Source organism: Setaria viridis, chromosome 3, assembly GCF_005286985.2.
Source record: "Setaria viridis chromosome 3, Setaria_viridis_v4.0, whole genome shotgun sequence".
In the NCBI taxonomy this organism is placed as follows: domain Eukaryota; kingdom Viridiplantae; phylum Streptophyta; class Magnoliopsida; order Poales; family Poaceae; genus Setaria; species Setaria viridis.
In genome coordinates, this window is record NC_048265.2 from 372,555 (window position 1) to 392,536 (window position 19,982).

The 19,982-nt window shown below is 45.5% G+C and overlaps 3 protein-coding genes and 1 long non-coding RNA gene across 5 annotated transcripts; 2 read left to right on the forward strand and 2 right to left on the reverse strand.

Annotated features, from left to right (window-relative positions):
- Nucleotides 1-547: 547 nt before the first annotated feature.
- Nucleotides 548-3,790, reverse strand: LOC117847671 (WAT1-related protein At1g25270). Its single transcript, XM_034728914.2, has 3 exons — nucleotides 3,246-3,790; nucleotides 2,549-2,611; nucleotides 548-1,655 (listed from the first exon to the last, which is right to left on the reverse strand). Exons 1-3 carry the CDS (start codon nucleotides 3,437-3,439, stop codon nucleotides 707-709), a joined length of 1,206 nt encoding a protein of 401 aa, XP_034584805.1. The 5' UTR covers nucleotides 3,440-3,790; the 3' UTR covers nucleotides 548-706.
- Nucleotides 3,791-11,823: 8,033 nt separating this feature from the next.
- LOC117850005 (uncharacterized) lies at nucleotides 11,824-15,772 on the forward strand. 2 transcript variants are annotated; one of them, XM_034731772.2, is made up of 7 exons: nucleotides 11,824-12,413; nucleotides 13,031-13,060; nucleotides 13,856-13,951; nucleotides 14,149-14,257; nucleotides 14,694-15,015; nucleotides 15,144-15,198; nucleotides 15,343-15,772. In XM_034731772.2, exons 1-7 carry the CDS (start codon nucleotides 12,261-12,263, stop codon nucleotides 15,415-15,417), a joined length of 840 nt encoding a protein of 279 aa, XP_034587663.1. In that variant the 5' UTR covers nucleotides 11,824-12,260; the 3' UTR covers nucleotides 15,418-15,772. The 2 variants fall into 2 exon arrangements, with proteins under 2 accessions (XP_034587663.1, XP_034587664.1); XM_034731773.2 differs by having other exon boundaries at nucleotides 12,273-12,413; nucleotides 12,987-13,060.
- A 201-nt stretch (nucleotides 15,773-15,973) lies between these two features.
- LOC117850006 (uncharacterized) lies at nucleotides 15,974-17,393 on the reverse strand. Its single transcript, XM_072292491.1, has 2 exons — nucleotides 16,961-17,393; nucleotides 15,974-16,855 (listed from the first exon to the last, which is right to left on the reverse strand). Exon 2 carries the CDS (start codon nucleotides 16,840-16,842, stop codon nucleotides 16,231-16,233), a length of 612 nt encoding a protein of 203 aa, XP_072148592.1. The 5' UTR covers nucleotides 16,843-16,855; nucleotides 16,961-17,393; the 3' UTR covers nucleotides 15,974-16,230.
- A 335-nt stretch (nucleotides 17,394-17,728) lies between these two features.
- On the forward strand, nucleotides 17,729-19,080 carry LOC117850149 (uncharacterized). Its single transcript, XR_004639183.2, has 2 exons — nucleotides 17,729-17,917; nucleotides 18,686-19,080. It is a non-coding gene; the product is annotated as an uncharacterized lncRNA (long non-coding RNA).
- The last annotated feature ends 902 nt before the right edge of the window (nucleotides 19,081-19,982 follow it).

Here is a 19,982-nt window from a genome sequence, read left to right on the forward strand (position 1 = left end):
CAAGTTGCAATTGAAGCCCGTCAGCCTATTGTTCTAATGGGCCGAAAACAGCCCAACTTTATAATTTGGTGATGGGCTACTGCTTTGCTGGCAGTCAAATTCCGAAAAACCTATCCATAACCTTCCAGTATTGGAGATTCACGGCCGTCATCTTCTTCGTGACGCGCCGCCGCCGTCGGGAGGAGAAGCTTGCGGAGGGGTGAGAGGTGGGCGGGGGAAGAAGATGAAAGGGAGGATGGGCCGGTGTTGTGCTGGAAGTTCACATCCTAGGAGCCCCCGTCAAATTCACTCTGGTTTAGAATTTGGCACGAACGGCCCGATGACATGTCCTTTCCTTTCCTCCCCACGGATCCTTGTTAATAATTCGATCTCCCCTATCTGAATCAGCAGTTGATGCATGTCACAGGAAATCAGTTCATTGTTTTTTGTTACTAATGATCCTTCGATTCGAGTGCGAGAGTGAGAGCTGGGCATGCAGGGTTTTTGTTTCTCCCCAGAGAGACTAATTCAATGTCTATCTGGTTCGGTTGGATTTAGGTCCGATCCAGATCCACAACCCATCATCGGGTGAATTGACTAATTCTATATCTGGCAACAAGGCCGCTTCGATCTGCATCTCCACGCATTCATCTTGCGTTGATATTCATACACAGCACACGGACGGAATTCATATTGTGCTGTACTGCTGTTGTACATGCATGCATGTTCATCTCGTCGTGGATCGCTGCAGCTGGTCCTCCTCCGGCTGAGAGTGAGAGTCGGTGTTGGCCTGGTGATCGGAGGAATGGATTGTGTGCGGCGGCAGGCAGCTCATGGCGGTGGGGAGTTGCACGACCACGTCGATGCGCCGCCTGTCGTCGACGTCGTCGTCGTCGGTTGGCAGCTCGGCGACCTTGGCGGCCAGCTCAGTCTCTCGTCCCTTGCCCCAGAGCACGGCGTAGAGGCCCATGACGATGAGCACTGCGCCGAGCGCGCTGCCGAGGTGCAGCTTCTCGCCCAGGAGCAGGGAGCTGAGGACGGCAACGACCAGCAGCATCAGCGGGTTGAAGACGGAGGCGAACAGAGGGCCGCGGCGCTTGACGCACCAGGACAGCACGACGAGCATGACGCCCGAGGCGAGGACGCCCGAGTAGACGACGGAGAGGAGGCGGACGTCGAAGCCGAGGCGCCACTGCCCGGGGTCCCTGTCGTAGCAGAGCGCGAAGGCGACGGACTGCAGCGTGCTCATGGCACACATGAGCGCGGTGCTGGAGTAGTGGAAGGGGTACTCTTTGCTGAGCTTGGCCTGCAGGATGAGCCAGATGGCGTAGAAGAAGCAGCTGCTGATGCACAGCAGCGACCCCATGACGCGGTTGGTGGCCTCGGCGACGACCTCCAGCTGCTGCCGGTGTTGGTGTGCGACGAGGTTGACGCTGCTGTGCCATGGCGTGACGTCGGCGCCCTTGTAGAAGGTGAGCAGCATGGCCCCGCCTACGCCGAGCAGGGTGCCGGCGAGCTTGGCCTGGCCGGAGAAGGTGCGGATGGCGAGGCGCTCGTAGCGGAAGATGAGGGCGAGGACGAAGGTGGCGGCGGGGATGAGGTTGGTGGTGGCGGAGGCGAAGGTGGCGGAGGTGAGCTTCATGCCGGAGATGTACAGGTTCTGCGCTAGCGAGCCCCTGCAGGTTCATGCAGCAGAGGAGAGCATTGCGTTCAGGCTCTGCAGCAGGTCACGTTATTACAGTATAGCAGCCTAGTAGGTAGTAATTAAAAGCCAATCGTCGTCTAGAGATGTGCAAGCAGCAGCAGCAGCAGCTGGCATCATGGCATGTCAGTATAGAATAGAAGCTGTAGAATAGCAATCGAGATCCCGGCTCCAAAACGAGCTAGACAGCAGGTGAGCATTCCCATCTCGATCATCTGGGGAGTGCAAACAAATTAAACATGAATGGAGACATAGCATGCATAAATGCGGGCGGCGCAGCGAACACGAGAGTTGCTGTAGCTGTAGCTGAGGACGAGTCAACCACGACACTCGCTACTGAATCGATCATCCATAGAGCACGGAGCATGTGAGTGAGTAGCTGAAGAATTCAATGCAAGTGTATCTAGCTATCAGAGAGGTTGCATTGCAGGCCAAGAACGAACAACAAGTCAAGTAGTAGATGATGGTGTGGTTTATACCGCCCGGCAACCTGCTTTCCCGGGAAAGCTAAGAGTGGTTTGGTTGCTCCGGCAAGCACCTCGTGACATATTCTGGTGATAGTACATGTCACTGTATGTGCTGCTGAATTGCTTGCTTGTATGTGTGGACGACCACATGTGATCGGCCTGGATCAGATCTCATCACGCACATTCAAAAGCGGCCGCCTGTCTATCCGGCTATCGCACAGCCAATTTCCTCAAGAAAGTAAAGGAAGAGATCGCAGCTCTGCTGCTGCTTCTGCTTCCTTCCTATTGCGGCTATAGCTGTTGCCAAACCAACTCGGCAACTCAACTAGTAGATCGAGTGCTACTATTACTCATCAAGAAAGAAAGAAAGAAAAGATGGAGACAGATGACGGGAACCCACCCGGTGAGGCCGCAGATGAAAGACAGCACCACCACTCTCCACGTCAACTTGGTTCGGTTCCTCCTGAAAAAAATCGATCAGATTTCCAATTACTCCTTCCTTAAGTTAATCATATTAGATTATCAGGGGAAGCAAAAAAAGAAAGCATCAAATTAAAGCCACAACGCAAATGCATAACGAACAGAGATGCCTCTGCTTTAATTCTCCCCCACACATTGCACCTGACCAACGACGACAGACAGTTAAGCTATCTAGCTTTTCTTTTAAGGACGGATAGATTGATCGTAGAACTAAACTAAGCTCCATGGGTGCATGATGAACTCCACAGTCCACACCAGTGAAAGACAGTTAAGCTTGGCATGCACATATGTGGGAGGGGCTAGTGCGTACGTGCAAATTAAAATGGAAGAAAAGCGACCCAACAAGCTAAGCAAGGGAAAATCGATCGATCGAGAGAGAGAAAACCGACATGTAGCTAGACTAGATGCCCCCTAAAAGAAGGGTCAACATGTACACAGGTGCCGGGAAATAAACAATTGAAGATGATGCGGCGGGGAAAAGGAGGGAGGGCGCCATGCATGCATGGCTCTAGCCAACATCAATGAAGAAAATGAAGAGAAACCAACACGCAGAGGCAGTGATGGAGGGAGGGACGACGGCATGAGCTGAACTGATGAAAGGTAGTAAGGTACTGTACCTCTCGATGAAATATGCGAGTGGCGCGAGGAAGGCGGAGGCGAAGAGGTAACGGTAGGCGACGAGCACCCTCATGTCCATGCCGTCGCACACCGCCAGCTTGTAGAAGATGTTGACGCCGGCGAAGATGACCTGCACCACCACCATCGCCGCCACCGGCCTCGCAACATCGCCAGAACCGCCGCCGCCGCCCATGGCGATGATGGTGATCAGGCCGGTGATGGATCGGATGGGATTCTTGGAGGGGGACGGGAGGCTCCAGCGACCCGCGCGCAGTATATATAGGCAGGCAGCAAGGCAATGCAAACAGGCAGCGATGACGGTATCGAAGAAATTGCAACTAACGTAGTAGTAGTAGTGGTACGTGGTGGGGTTGGCGCTGGCGGCCGGGAGCTTTTACCTAGCTAATGACTTCACAAAAACTCACTAACTACCACTAGTATCTACTACTACGTACTATAGCAAGCAAAGAGCACGCTATAGATTCTTGTCAGGATTGCACGCGCCTCATGCATACAACAAGATCATATCGGTGCTCCTTTCCAATTTGCCATACCACTTTTATGGGCTTTCGGCTGCGTACAAAGAGTCACCTTAGGAGAATCCAAGGAACAGCTAGCTATCTAGGCGCAGCCATCATTAGCAAGTCAATCGTCCAAGCTTTGGCTTTTTAGAATTATGGGAATTAATCTAGAACCACCGAAGAAAGTATCGTGTCTTGTGTCAAGATGATTTTGAGTCGCCAGAGTGGCCTCCTAGATTACCAACCTCTTATCGCCACATCCTTAATTTCTTTTCTGTATTTTGGATGCACAAAATGAATGTGCTATATCGACAGAAAAAAAAAATGAACACTGAACAGGGCATGCAGCATTCATATCTGCTCATTTGCAGACTCGAATACAAAATTGTTGACCATCGATTCTATACGTGGATCATGGTCTTTTCTTAAAACAAAACAGCTGGTGCATGCATCCATGCCCAACCATCGCCACTGAAATTTGAAAATGCAGCCACGCTTTTCAATTGCACTTTGGACCTCTCTTTCGGAGTCACTACGTACGATGCATCGTGCCCTACTGTATGCAAACAGTTCTTGCATATTTTATTTCTTTAATTTGCGAGCCGAATGAAATTTATATAGACTAGTGCCGTCAATTCCAACGTGCAAAGGGCATCTCCCCAACTCAACATATGTTCTACACTACGCCAGATTTGATTTATGCTGGTACAGGCAATTTAGCGTGCTGGCGGGCGTGATTGGTACCCGCAAGCACAGCTTCATTGGGCCGGCGGGGAAGCACCCGCCAGCACAGATGCGCCCCATCTGTGCTGGCGGTCGGCTTATGTCGCCCGCCAGCACAGACCTTGCCCATTTATAACTGCGGGCATCTTCTTCCCCAGTCAACCTTCCATTTGGAGCTTGCCCGAGAGGAGCTCGGGAAAAGCTTCAAAAACATCAAATCTAAGGGGTAAGGTTTTACTCTTGATTTCTTTGGAGGGGTGGCTATATAAGGTGAGTTTGTGCCATTTCAACCTTCTTTTTCAACTTCTATCCATCATTTGTAACTTCATTATGTTGTCATCTAGATCTAGATCTAGACCTAGAAGAGAGAGGAGGGAAGAGAGAGAAAATAACTAGAAATGGATTATTTTTGTAATAAAATTTATGATCATATTATAACCATCACAATGCTATGTTTGTCATTTTAATATAATATAGAATTAAGTTTGATTATATTTTTCCTACTTATTAATTAATACATCCATAGTTTTAATTAATAAAGTTGATTGAATTAATATATAATTGAGTTTGATTTTTTTTCCTTCTTCTTATTAATTATTACATCTGTGGTTTAATTAAGTCTCATTTAGGGTAATATAAAATTAGTTTTTATTATATTTCTTCCTATTTATTAGTTACTACATCTGTAGTTTTAATTAATGAAGTTGATTGAATTAATATATAATTAAGTTTGATTTTTTTCATTCTTCTTATTAATTATTACATACATGGTTTAATTGAGTCTCATTTAGGGCAATATAGAATTATTTTTTATTATATTTCTTCCTATTTACTACATCCATAGTTTTAATTAATGAAGTTGATTGAATTAATATATAATTGAGTTCGATTTTTTTCCTTCTTCTTATTAATTATTACATCCATAGTTTAATTGAGTTTCATTTAGGATAATATAGAGTTGTTTTTTATTATATTTCTTCCTACTTATTAGTTACTACATCCATAATTTAATTTAGTTTATAGAATTGCGACCCATAACTCATTAAATTAGTTAATATAACATATAATTGTTATCATAGGTTGTTAAAGATGGATCATAGAGCATGGATGTATGACATATGGAGACATAAGCATCCGTCAGCACAGAAAGCATCTGTGGTGGCGGGTGCTCGGCCCGCCAGCATAGAGCACAAATCTTTTATGGCTTAGTGCTAGCTATTATGGTTTTGATTGTACTACTATTAGTAGCACATGAAAAACATGTAGGTCTACAAACAAAGTAGACATCCATAGAAATGGAAAAGCAAATACAATAATATATAGGATCGAAATTTATATGCCGTTTTCCAAGAAGCCTAGCTATATACTCCATCGTGCACGAGAACATGCATGTTAAATCATACTATTGTTGGCCCATGTGTAAATGCCGATCATAATTAACTAACGGCATAAAAGTTTATGAAAGTATCTAGCTTAAGATCCGTAAGTAGGTATAGCTTCTGGATCATGAACTGGCTATAATTTGAGATATTTAGATTAACTAGAGCTTTATATTAGCTCCAGCTGATATAGACGGCCTATAACTCAACCACCAATTAAGATGTGCTTTCACATTCAATTAGTCGTCGTTGCCATCTAATGCTAATTCAACTAGACCACCCACATGATGGAATTGCTACTCTGTTTGTACTTTGCTAGGTATCCAGTTCCACACGTACACTTTTGTGTGCATTGCATTGCATGGGTCTCTTTCCACTTCCCCGATCGCATAGTTCGCCCGATGTATTTGAATCACGCACGTACAGGGAAAAGCATAGACTTAGCGACATGCATGAGTCTATGAGAGCGATGTATCATGTCTGCCTCTCGACCAAAGTCTTTTCCCTCCTTATTTTTCATGCATTTTCCAACAACTAACTGGTGGAGTCATGGACTGCTCACATCTGTCGTCGCTTTTCCATGGCGCACTGGCTGCTTTTTTTATTTTTATGTATAGAATAGAATAAATGATGTGAGCCATGATGCAAGGTAATTAAGCTTTGAAAGGCCGCCATGGATGGAATACGCACGCAGGCACCTGTCCACAATTAAAAGAAAGGAAGGAAGCAAACACCAACCTGTAGTGGAAACATTTCCTCATGAAAAAGGAAAAAAGGAACAGATATATACCCTGTTTGGAACATATATTGAGACTTTATGGCCAGCACTCCACTATGAATAAAACTGCAGATGCCACATGCCGGTGGAACAAAAATCAACTCTTTTTATTTTTTTTTTAAAAAAAATATTCCCCAAGGAAAGGCCTGACTGAGTGGCGCGAATTGTATGTTAGCTGACTCAATTTTTATATATTAAATATCCAGGCGAATTTCATGATGGGCGAGTCGTATTCGAAAGCACGGTAGCGTCGGCTTGGAAGCATTTCTTTCTATCACTTTAAGCTGTCCTGATATAACACGTTTTTCTGTTAGCAGATTTATTAACATGTGGACGATGATGGTACGAGAGCTGTGCCTGCCCCCAATTATATGTACTGGCCGGGATAGCTAGCTACTAATTTAATTTGATTTCTCTTGCAATACGTACGCCATGTGATTCGTTTGAAAGCAGAGCAAACTGTTTAAAATACAGTCGGGGCTATTTCTTCTCTGAGCGACGGACGGAGGGTGTCAATTTTCAGTGCGCTCGGTGGCTGGTGGCTTGACACGAATCCAATCTATGACTCTAGTTGGTTTCTTGCCCCTCTGAATTGGGCAGCTTCAGTGGTCACATCACATCCTTATCTAAAAAACACAACACAACATGAGCCGAGCAGAGGTAGGTGGTGGTTTGAGTGCAGCAAGCAGGGACGACGACATGGGATGAAGCAGCACTATTCATGTATCGTTTCTGCTGTAGGAGGGTCAAACACCCAGCGAGTTAAGCTGCAACAAAAATGAGATGTTGTTCAAGATCGAAACCAGTGTGAAAAATTAAACTGTTATGTTCATCATGAATGAGCTAGGTACAAGATGAGTAACTGATGATAGAGTGCTTGTAAGGCCGGCATCTCCATCTGCACAGCATAGACCTAGGCACCTAGCTAATGGCGATCCAGCGATAGTTGTTGCTTTGAGCGAGGCTGCCGAACTGCACGAGGTGCGAGTGTCCAAAGCAGCTTTGAAACCTTCCTTCAATTGGGGTCATGGCTGCTGCCTGTGGGCGCACTGCGCTATGGAACGGGGGATCGGAGCTAAGGAAACAAGCAAGGCAAGGGAAGCACAGGTGGAGTAGCAGCCTAACCTTGCCGCGCGCAGGCTAGGAATTGAATGACGAAGGAAAGATGGATGATCACGTACGTACGTGTATCGATCGGAGCTCTATCTCCAACGTCCATCGAGATCACCAGGAATGGAACGCATGGAATGATCGATGGAGACAGCTACCAGCTAGGGAGGAAGAAGAAACGCAACACAGCACTCACGACGTACGTACGATGGTGATGGATAGTGGATTATTAGGTCATGACAGACAGATGCAAGTCCCGCTGCACTGCACGTGATGATTTTACCTCTTGCGCTTGCTTTGCTTCTTCCGTGATCCGGTATCATCCTTTTCGCCACCCATCTTTCTCTCTCTCCCAGTTTCGGGAAAACACTCTCTGGATATCTGGACAAGAGAAGAAGCACCACGCACGGGCCTAGATTCTTTCTCTTTCTTTCGGATCCATGCATCAACTAGCTAGGCACATGCTTTTTTTTTGTTTTTGCTTTTTACTATAATTTGCTAGCACTACCAGGCAGGGATTATTCAAGCCACAGGCCTGTGTTGCATGCGTGCTCACGGCACATCGTATTATGCATTCTTACAGTTACATACCGTCTTTTTTTTATTTTAGCCATTTTCGCGAATTTTTTTTCACAAATAGACCCTTGGCGGAACTAATTCCAAAAATGGACCCTTAGCTTGACGTCAGGATGGCTGGCGCCAAGCTACAACGTCTTGGCGCCAGCCTCCATGGCGCCAAGGTCCCCACCATGGTGTGGCCACGTGGCGGGGCATGGATTACGTGGCGAGCGGGCGGGTGGGTGTCTGGCGCCAAGCCTTGGCGCCACCGATCTTGGCGTATATCATGGAGGCACCGTGGAAAGGGATAACTATGGATGTGTTAAGTTTGTTGCCATGCAATGTGAGGTTGTGATATTCGATGAGAAACCCTCGTTTAGTGAGTTGCTTGCAAGGGCTCGGGAGGAGCTACATGTCATGGAGATGATGACATCACAGTCGAGGGCATACTTCACCTAGATTCCCCTCTCAACATTCAAAGGAAGATGGTCCCAATTCGGTGTGCAGGCCAGTGGGAAAAATATGTGAGAACGGTTATGAATGGTCATTCCCCAAGTGTTGAAGTGGTTGTTCGTCGAGTGGTAGTTGATCCAAATCCTCATCGGTTTTCCCGACCAATGGGTCAACGGGCACATTTCGATCCTCCTATCCCAGAACTTGTTATGGACGTTGAGGTTGCACCTACGATTCCTGATGCTAAATATGCTCCCAATGAAGTAGTTGGAGATGTTTGTCGGATTGTTGATGATGTGGCAGACTCTCCTAATGAGTTCTTTTTCACACAGAATGATCCGAGTGTCTTATCAGTTTCTATTATTGGGAGCTAACCCCCTTCGTTCCGTCAATTTGGTCTTTACTCATATTTTTACTAATGTCGCAGGAGACCTTCTAGAAAATGTGGATGTGCCTCTAGTTGCTGCACAAGTGCAATGTGGAGATGGATTGCGTGGCTCCAATAGTGTTGAAATTATGAATGATGAAGATGCATATGAGATGGGAGTGGATCTTGATTCTGATGATGATCGCCCTGCTGGAGAGATGACAGAGAGTGATATTGAGATGTTCAGGCGTATCTTCCCCGGATGCCGTGATCCGATAGTTCACGAGTTTAGCGATCTTACTCTTTCTGATCAAACGTTTGTAGAAGGATGTGATGATGAGCTCCTAGAAGCTCCTGAGGCTGGTCCTAGTATGGTTATTTAGGAGGGAACCTTTCTGCATTGAAGAGGTGGTTGTAGGCGTTTGCGGTGATATGGAAGAGATCTTACAAAGTCTTGCATTCATATGCGAAGCGCCGTTACACAGTTGTGTGTGACAAGGAACGGTGCCCATGGAGGGTTTGTGCAAGGAAGCAAAATATCACCGGAAAGTGGAAGATCACAAAAGTTGTCAGTCCACACAATTGTGCTGACCATGAGCTTACAGTGAGACATTGGCAGTTAACATCTACCCTAATTGCCAAGCGGATGATGGGAATATTGAAGGAACAACCCAACATGAAAGTTAGAACAATTATCAGAACCGTTGAGGAAATTTATGGAGGTTATGTGATAACTTATGGTAAAGCTTGGAGGGCTAAGCAGCGAGCGTGGAAGATGATATATAGGGACTGGAAGTCTAGGTATGAGCAGCTGCTGGTGCTTTTCAATGCAATCAAAGCGGTGAATCCAGGCATGCAGTATGAGTACATCCCCAAACCAAATGCTTGGAGGCAGTGAGGGTACTTATTGCGAACTTTGTGGTATATGGACTTTGTGTTATATGGACTATTTGTGTATATGGACTTTCATTTTGAACTATTATGGATTTTATTATGAATGTGCCATATGCTTGTATGTTTGTATTTATGATCATTATTTATCTCGTAATTTTGTATGGATTGCATAAAAAAGTAGAGAAAATTCTGTCGAAATTTCACTAACAAGTACCCTTTTTATTTTCTGCGAAAATTTCACTATAGAGTACAACTTCGAAGTGCATTACGTCGCAAAATAAACATAGGTCGTCTACCACTTGCATGCCCATACTTAAAGTGCATCATTACATGACAACATAATAAAAGTGTCACAGTAGAAAATATTATTCATAAATAAATCATAGAACTAGAAACTAATTATGACTACTGAGTCCAACGAGGCCACTTTCCCTTCCTCAAGGCATCGGGATCCTCCTCAATCGCTGCTTTCGCTCGGCGTGCACGCTCAAGCTTCTTCTCCCTCTCCTCCCTGTTCGCAGCAACACGCCTCATTTCCTCCTCTTCCTTGTGCTCCTTTTCTGCAGCCTCCTCTCTGAGCCTCTACTCCATCATCTCTTTCCTCTCTGCATCCCAGCGCAACATATACTCCATCATCTCCTTGTCTTCAGGATTGATCTCAGTGTCGATCCACTGCTCAAAATCACATAGCGGTGGAGGGGTCTACAACAAATGCAATTGTTAGAAAATAAAAAAAATATGGACACTAATTATAAGACAACAACAATTCCTTACCAACTTGTTAATGCTGCGCTGACGAAGTGTAGGTTCAAACGCAAAGTTGGAACACATCCAATACCTCTGCCTATACGTGTCATGTTCATCGGACTTGACTACCTTGCAAGGATCGCCGTAAAAGCACATAGGCACTGGAACACCACTAGGCAGAGGCAATGGATCAAAGGCATTTCCGGTCAGCTTGGCGCCATACCTACAATTTAATTTATTTCGTTGTAAGAACCAAACGCACTTAACAATAAACCTACAATTAAGGTTTTTCATTTGATCGCAACAATGAGCACATAACATAACTATGTGCGCTGGGATTACCTTAGTTTCCTAGCTTTTCCACGCCTCGACATCCTACAGTTGCATGAAACCCTAAGTTAAAAAATGCAACTAATATATAACGAATCGATATGAAAAAAAGCTACGAGGGAGAGAGGATACCTTGCTCTTCAAGATCCACAGATCAAATGAAAGTTTCCTAAGCTAAAATGTCGATTCGTAGTATAGGACGAAGTAGGGAGAGTAAAAACCCGAGAGAGAGAAGAAGGATGAGGAGGAAGGTTCGGTTAGGAAGAAGGGACGGGACTTATGTAGGGCAGCCTGGCGCCAAGCCGCCGCCACGTCAGCTGCCCGGTCAGCGGCGACGGTGGGGACCTTGGAGCCAGGACGCTGTAGCTTGACGCCAGCCATCCTGGCTCCAAGCTAAGGGTCCACCAAGACGTTGTAGCTTGGCGCTTTTTGGAATTGTTTCCATCAGGAGCCTATTTGTGAAAAAATTTCGCAAAAAGAGCTAAAATAAAAAAAAAGCCGCTAGTTACATACAACTCTCTATCTTAATGGGAAAAGCAAATGGATGGAAAAATAGATTTTTTTTTGAGAGGGGCTGGAAAAATAGATATATATGCTGTATAGTGTGAGTCATCTGGGCCTAAAGATAGCGGTACATATGGGCCTTGGCCGTCACCGAATCTGTCTGGGCCTAAAGATAACTCGGGTGGGTGGGAACGGGGGCTCAGTCTAACCCAACCCAACCACTCGAACCACTCGATCCGGGTCTGCTCGATCGGATTCCTTGCGGCGGTCGTCTCGTCGGTTGCGGCGGAGATTCCCCCTCCCTCCCCTCACCGTACCAGACAAGGAATAGGACGGAGAACCAAGAGCGGCGGCGGCCGGCGGCAGCGAAGGAGAAGGCGAGCCAAGGAAAAGATGCGGACTCCCGCGATGCGCGCTGCCTAAAATTTTCATTTCGACGGTGACCGCCGATGCACTATCCTGGCGCCGGCGGCGACAACAGAAAGCCACCGCCTTTTATTGGAGACAAGACAAGAGATCCTATTCCTAATCCTCCTCCACCTCCATCTCCGATTGCTTCTGCGTGTGGGCAAGGCGAGGTGAGGTGAGGCGAGGCCAAGGGAAACCAGCATAGCGAGATTCGCTCGGCCGACGGGGTGGCCGGGCGGACCATGCAGCAGGCCGCCGCCCCATGGGCGATGAAGACCCTGCCCGTCCTAAGGACCCACCTCTGCGACCCCACGCGCCTCGCCGCCTCCTCCTCGTCCTTCCACTCCACGCCCGCCTCCTTCGCCAAGTGGAAGAACAAATGGGACTGTCCCAAGGTCCGTCCTTCCTACCTTCATTTCTCTCCTCCATTTTCTCTCTTGCACCAGAATCCTCCATAGAGCACCATTGATTGTTATGAATTGGGGTTTCTTCACTCATCATGTGCCAAATGTGCGCCAAAGCCACAACTAGTTGAAAACAGGCACATTGATCACATATGCTTATTCCGCCAGACAAAGTAGTTTTGGATTTCCAAACCAAGCATCTGCACAGGATGCTTCCAAAAATAATTCAGCATAGTGGCCAGATTCCAAATAGCCAACTACCTACGTCATGATTGATGATGGTTAGTGGCTTTTACTATGTGTAACGAGTATTCAACCGTGAACCTCCACTCTTTACATATCTTCCTCCACTTTAAGCATTCAACTTGTTACACCGTGATCCCTGGAACTTTGTGAAATAATTAGGATGATGCATACCATTGTCCGACTAAAATTGCATGACACCCTTTTCCATACCATGTACATCCTTTCATTGATACTTTCACCTATTAGTCTTTGATAGGATGTTGTATATCATTAACTAACTAAGTTTTTTTTCCCTTTCCCCCCATCCTACACATATAGTTTACAAGCTGACATGAATTTCCTGATGCCAAAACACTATGCAGAGCGAAAAAGGAGCGCGAAAGGCATCCAGGGTATGTTTTGACGCCTTCCTCTGTTCAGATTTATCGGCTCGAACCTTCTGCAATCCATCATCATCTTATAACAGTTGAACCACAATATAGCAATTTAAGTATTTAACTTGATATCTTATGCAAGAAAAGTACTAGCATTTACAGTAATAACGCTCAATAACTAAAGGACGGTGGACTACAAGGAATGGGACTAAAATGTAGTATTTTATCAGCGAGATCTTTGACCTTAGGATTACTCTATGCTCACACAATAACTGGAACATCTAGTTAGATTTATGGTTATCTGGCATACTCTATGGATCATTTGAATTTCACATGCTTTGGTATGATGTAGATGGAGAGTTTAGTACCTTAGTCCTTTCCTGCTGTGTTTGACATAAACATGATCACCAGTTTCTATGTACATGAGAAATGGGAGGTTGGTGCGCCCCAAATTTATGAGCCTGTATAGCTGACACAATATGATCTTGCCAAAAGAAAAGCGAGCGATGCTGGAGCATTGATGGTTTTAGTGGTGTGTGGCGTGCATTTATTTTATGCACTACGGCACAAAAGTTTTTTATTTGACTAAAACAAATCTGCAAGTGTAATTATCTTGTAGATCATAGTGCAGTACTTGCCAAAACAGCTTATCGCTTCTCTCATCAATGATATCAATACATTTATCTTATGCTGAATTCAGTTATATGTACGCGTATGATGATTCTGAATTTTGCTATTCTATGCAAGCAATTCCTGTTTTGTGATCTTAGTTGCACATTAAGGTGATTCTTCTGAACAATAAATTGTCAACAGAATTATGAGAGGTATGTTGTTCGGCAAAAACGAGCAGAAGGAAAGAAGGCCCTAAAAGATTATCTTCTGTATGGAAAGTCCTCACCTCATTTACAGGTGAAGTTTCTACTTCACTTTTGTCATTTGAACTGTTTCCCATCTTCATTTTTCTTGGGCTTAAGCACCTGTTTTCTTTCTTCAAAGGGCTCATTAAGGCAGCAGTGTGTGTATGCAAGGATGTAAGTTGGCAAAAGAAGAAAAATCGTCATTGTTTATAACATCTGAAATGCGTAATTTTCATGTGTTCCCTCCAGGATGGAAGCACAGGAAGCTTTGCTAATTCTCATGAAATTCCACGGTTCAAGACCTTTAGGAAAGGACCTCAGAGTCACTGGTCGCAAGGAGTACACAATCAAAGAAAGAGTAGGTCATTCAACAAAGTCGATGCATATTTTAGTCCTGTCACTTTACTTTCTTGGAGTTACTCGTGAGTATTTTTTGTCATTTCTGAATTATTTTGTACTACTAGTATGTAGCACATTCACGAGTCATGAATGATCTGCATGTTACTCTGGTTGCTCCTACATCTTTTTATTTGTGTTAGATCTATTAACACAGAAATGATGCAACAATACACCAGCTAACACTGCAGTGGCACTGATAACATCATATGCAAGTACATTCTCTGTTTCATGTTGATGTGGCAACTTCTGATGATGTTTACCAGCAACGGTCTGTTTCCCTCCCTAAGTTAATGATTATATACCATGGATTTGTACCTTTGTCCCTGTAACTCACTTCTTATTAGGTACCTGATCAAAAAAAAGTTGGTACTTAGACAAGCACTTCTCTTTTGCAGGTAAAAAGGACAAGGCGAGGTTCTGCAACTTCTTCCATGAGGACCATTATGTGCACCCGGACGAAATCTTTGAAGCTATCTTTGGCACTCATCGTGGTTTTACTTGGTCCCATATATCATGGGACGATTTTCGCTTCAGAGACAGATCATTCAGATTTAGATGGAGTGGTGGTGAATCACAGAGAGAGAGAATTCCAAGTGACAGCGAAGATGAAAGTGAGGAGGATAGCAGGGAAACAACCAGCGTTGGTTCACATGCCCACAGGGTCATCCTTGGATTACCACCATGTGGTCCACTAACTCTAGAAGATGTTAAAACTGCGTAAGTTGTCCTGTTGTTATGGTTCTTCAAATTGTTGCATGTTTTGCTGTTATTGCTATTTTGTATGTATATATGTATAAGATGTGTCCCACACTAGGGTTCACTTGAATTACCCTTGTGGCGTGCAGTTTCCGGGCATCTGCTCTGCGGTGGCACCCTGACAAGCACCCGGGGTCTTCTCAGGTGTGTATCCAATTCAGTTTTTCTGAAATTTAATAGCAGAAGCTGGATGCAGTTACTGAGCATCTACATTGTCTGTTAGCAAATAAATATGCAAAGGCACAGATAATAACACAGATATGCCACATGTTTACCTTGTGTGTGCAGGCCGTGGCCGAGGAGAAGTTTAAGCTCTGCGTGAATGCGTACAATTCACTCTGCAGCGTCCTCAAGGCGGCTTAGTGCCCTGCTATTTATTACACACAAACGATTGTTGCAATTGCTTGAGGATGTTCACTTTGTAGCAGTGTCGTTTGTGCAAGGCTCAGGAGTTGAAATCCTCCCTCCAGTTGAAATACTGGGAGGGAGGAGCCACTCATTGGATGCAGCGGCTGCTGCTTTGTTTCAGTTTTTCATTTGAGATACGCACATTTGTGCCAATAGGAAAGCTCCGACATGGAAGGATAGGAGGCAGTGTTGTAACTTGCTTGTACACTAGTGTCAATGTAACAACAGTTGATTCCTTCATTTGTTTTATCAATTCAGTTACTCAGAAAGGGGGAATTAATAAAAGGAAACTTGCCAGACGATCTGCAAATGTTGGTGTCTATCCTGTGTGTTTTGCTTCTGAAACTGGTGTCTGCTTTATGTGGTATTCTGATGTTCAGTGTCTGTGATGATGGTTAGGCCGGGAGAAAGCGAGGCTGCTAGGTGTGGCCGCCATCATCAGTGATGCTAACCATTAGCCATGACCTGGTGTTGCTTTGCACCATGACATGATTGACACCAACATCATCAGTGAACATAGTTGAGCTTGAGCAGCTGCATATCTCACTGTTGACAGCAACATCTTAGTACTAATCACTAGTACACTAGTACTAATCCGAGCACACTCACAATGGTACACGCAATTATCTTAACAACGGCAAGGCTAGTTATCTAGTTCAGCTCTCCTGCTGCCTGCCACAATACAATCTCAAAGAGTTGTCAGTCACCTCATGGAGATCCGAGCTGACGGCAGCTTAATTAAACATTAAAATTAAAGAGAAGGGATTTCTAGAAGCAGAGGATTGCGACGGATGCGGCGACGGAGAAGGCGAAGGTGGCGATGAGGAAGGCGAAGTGGACTGCCCAGCTGCGCTTGAACTTGGCGAGGTAGCTCTCGGGCGGCTCCTGGTAGGGCACCTCGACGTCGGCGGCGGGCACGACCTCCCCGCCGGACTTGAGCATCCTGAGCCTGTCGGCGGCGAGCGCGAGGGTGAGCTTGTGGCACCGGCGCTGGTAGCGGAAGCCGTTGAGGCAGCGGAGGTGGTGCGCGACGGCGGCGTAGAAGGCGAGGTGCGCGAGGGAGAGCAGCCCCGCGGGCGCCCAGAGGTGGCGGCACTGGAGGCGCGCGGGCGGCGAGCCGGCGACGGCGGAGAGGACGAGCGCCAGGAAGAGGAAGAATGCGAGGAAGAGGCGCCAGAGCTCCTGCTTCTGCGCGTCGGCGGCGCGCTTCTTCTCCACCGTCTTGTCGAAGTGGAGCTGCACCACGGTGCCCAGCGCCTGCGCCGCCGACTCGCGGGTGACGACGTCCACCACGCCGCCCCCGGCCCCGGCGCCGGCAATGTAGGCCGCCTCGCCGACCGCCACCGCCTCCCCGACGCGGCCGCCGTAGTGCAGATCCATCGATCGATCTTTGCTGCGCGAAGAGCAAATGCAAAATGCAAGGAAGAAACCAAAGAGAGAGTGGTGTGGTGTGTGTGTGTGTGTGTGTGTGGGGGGGGGGGGGGGGGGGGGGGCCTACCGGCGAAGCTCTTTCTTCCAAGTGCTAGCTAGCTGGCTGGTTTTACTTCCCTGCCTCCCTCCAAGAGAAGAGAGCAAGAGCCAAGAGATGTGGGTGGGTGGGTGATGAGATCTCAGCTCAGGAAATGACAGGATCTTGGTCTGCTCTGGACCAGAAAACACAATTCTTTCCGTGGTAAAAAATCACTTCATGCCTCATGCCATGAGTGACCACAATCCAATCCATTTGAGCTAAAATCAAACGGAGTAAGTACGTTTTAGCATTGGTTTATTAATGGCATTCGCATCGGACAACAAAAATAAAAATGCAAATTTTAACCAGCAATCAACCATGAGAAGAGTCCAGAGCAGTAGCAGTAAAGTGGTAAATCGCAAGAAACTGTGGAATCGCCATGGATCTTGGGCATGTGGGGGATGGGAAGGGAAGGGAAGCATCTTCTCTTTCGTGCCATGCCTTGTCCCCATCTCCTGCTAAACGCGCCGCCATCTTCCGCATCCTATGGCCGTCTACCATTTTTGATTTTTTTTTTCCTACCGACTTTTCATCTTTTGTTTGTAGCCAAGAAAATTGAACAACAAAAACTCAGAAACACTGAAAAAAAACAGAGAGAGAAGGGAATAAAAGGAAGAAGAACTCAAATGCATAGATCTAAGCCCGGCCCAAAAATGGCCCGTCTAGTCAAAGCCCGTTGACTGCCATGAGCGGGCCGGCCTGGGTGGGTAGCAGGCTGAGCGAGCACAGAAAAGCTGGAAAAAAAAGACACGGCCCCCCAAAAAATAAGGATGGGGTTGATTTGCTAAAAATAAGGATGGGGTTAAGTGCAAAATGGTCCTCGCATTAATTAATTTTAGGGGTCTGGTTTGATTTGTTGCATCCACACCTGCGGCGCCTCTCCATCCGCCCCGCCCGCCGCCGCTCGCTCGTCGTCCCGGAGCGAAGATCCGGTGCTCAAGTGAGGTGATCCCTTCTCCGATCCCAGCTTTTCCGATCGATTCAATCAACCCTTGGTATCTCACTGCATGTGATCCATTCGGCCTTTGCCTGTCCGCGCCCCGCCTGCCGCCACTAAAGCCTTGCCAATCTTTCCCCATTTCGTGATCCGCTATAACTTAAAACTATAACTTCTGTAAACATGAAAGGATTTTCCCCCTGTGGCGTATTTGATATGATTTTAGCAATACCTTCTTGTTTGAAATGCATGTGAGTGCCCCTGGCAGGCTGCCACACATGGACCAAGTTTCATGGAGACCGAGGGAGGCTCCGGCATGCACATTAATTATTTTATTGCTCTAGTAGATTTACTCGCAATTGTTACCCATCTGTGAGCTACATGGACCAAAGAAATGAATAGCTCAGTCTCAAAGCTGATTGAATATTCGTGATGTCTAAGTGGACTCTCAGTTAATCCTCATTGTGACTGTTTTATTGCAACTTATCACATTTTCTTTCCATTATCACTAACTTTTATCCTGAAGATAGACAAATAGCTGATTCTAGGCATGTACTAGGCTAAGAGTCTGTAAATTTGTGAAGTGCAGATACACTGTCCATGCAAGTAAGGAAAAAAGAGTTCACGACGACTTTGGTGATAGCATATGAATAAAATTTATAACATAATAGGGTTGCTCTCATATACTCTGTTGATCCATGTTTGTACCGGAGTATCACAACTTTGACATAAAGTCCTAAAAAAAGATATTGACATTATTTTTCATTTCGGTGCAGGAATAAGCCCCCCTCAAGGGTTGTATTGGAAATGGTGGAAAACAATTTTGGGGGTATTCCTCTTAAATATTGCCATGTGGATAATGGGCGTGTCAGCTTTCTTTCCTTCGACAAAGTTGCTCTTCCAAGCTTGCCCTGATGGGTTGCAGGCACATTTGTTAGCGCTCCTTGTTGTCACTGATCTTGTAATAACATACACAGAAATAGCGAGATCTTCTAAGATATATTTGCCTCAGCAATTATTCTTGTTTGAAGCATGGTTAGTTTCGTTTTTATAGTATGGGTTACTGGCTACCTGATAGTACATGAGATGTTCCATCTTGAGCTGAATGGGTCATGTTGAGACACTGATTTATATATTTTATGGATTCTATGTAAACCAGAATTTTCATGCACATGCAAGATACTAAATAGCATTCGTAGCGTGCGGCTGTTACAGTGGTAGTGGTAGGTAGGGTACCGCTACTGCTACAAGGTAGCGGATCCAAGATAGCATGTTTGGATTTAGCGGCCGGCCGCTATTGCCCACTATTCGTTATATTTACAGTTCAAGTGACATATGAATATGAATCAAATGGTAATAATAATGTTTAAAATGGTTATTTAGGTAATGATGAAGAGTTATTGGATGAAAAATGATTTTTTTATTTATTGATATGTGAATTTAATGTTAATATATATTCATACATCTTAATTATACCTATTTATTTGTAATTTTTACCATAATGGCTAACTTAAAACTGTAACTTTTTATAAGTAAACTTGATGTTAATATTCATATATGCTCTAAAATTATGACTATATTTTGAATTCCGCTATTTGAACTTAGCATTCACTGTAGCACCCGCTATCCGTGATCCGCTACACCGGTACTAATCCATTACCATACCGCTAAACGCTATTTAGTACCTTGTGCACAGGTCATCAAGTCATCACAATGCCAACCGAAGCCCAAATTAACATGAGGATTTCAAATTGAGACCACACAAGTAAAGCACGTAATGAATATAAATATGTAAGCCGAAATCTGCTAGTGCGAACAAAACTTTCAATTATATGGACTGTGGTACTGAACATTGAAACAAGCATGGATATCTCCGTAGTACACAAGCCCTACAAAAACAATCTTGCAGCTCATCGTGAAATTTGGTTAGAAACAATAGAAAAGGTCTGGTTCAGAAGCTCTAAGCTAATAGTGACCTTCGTCCTGCTACTGTACAAATCGTTTCAAGTTTTGCTTATCTAGAAGCTGCAATAGCACTTTCTTAGCTGTTGCTCTTCCCTTGACAAAGAAGAG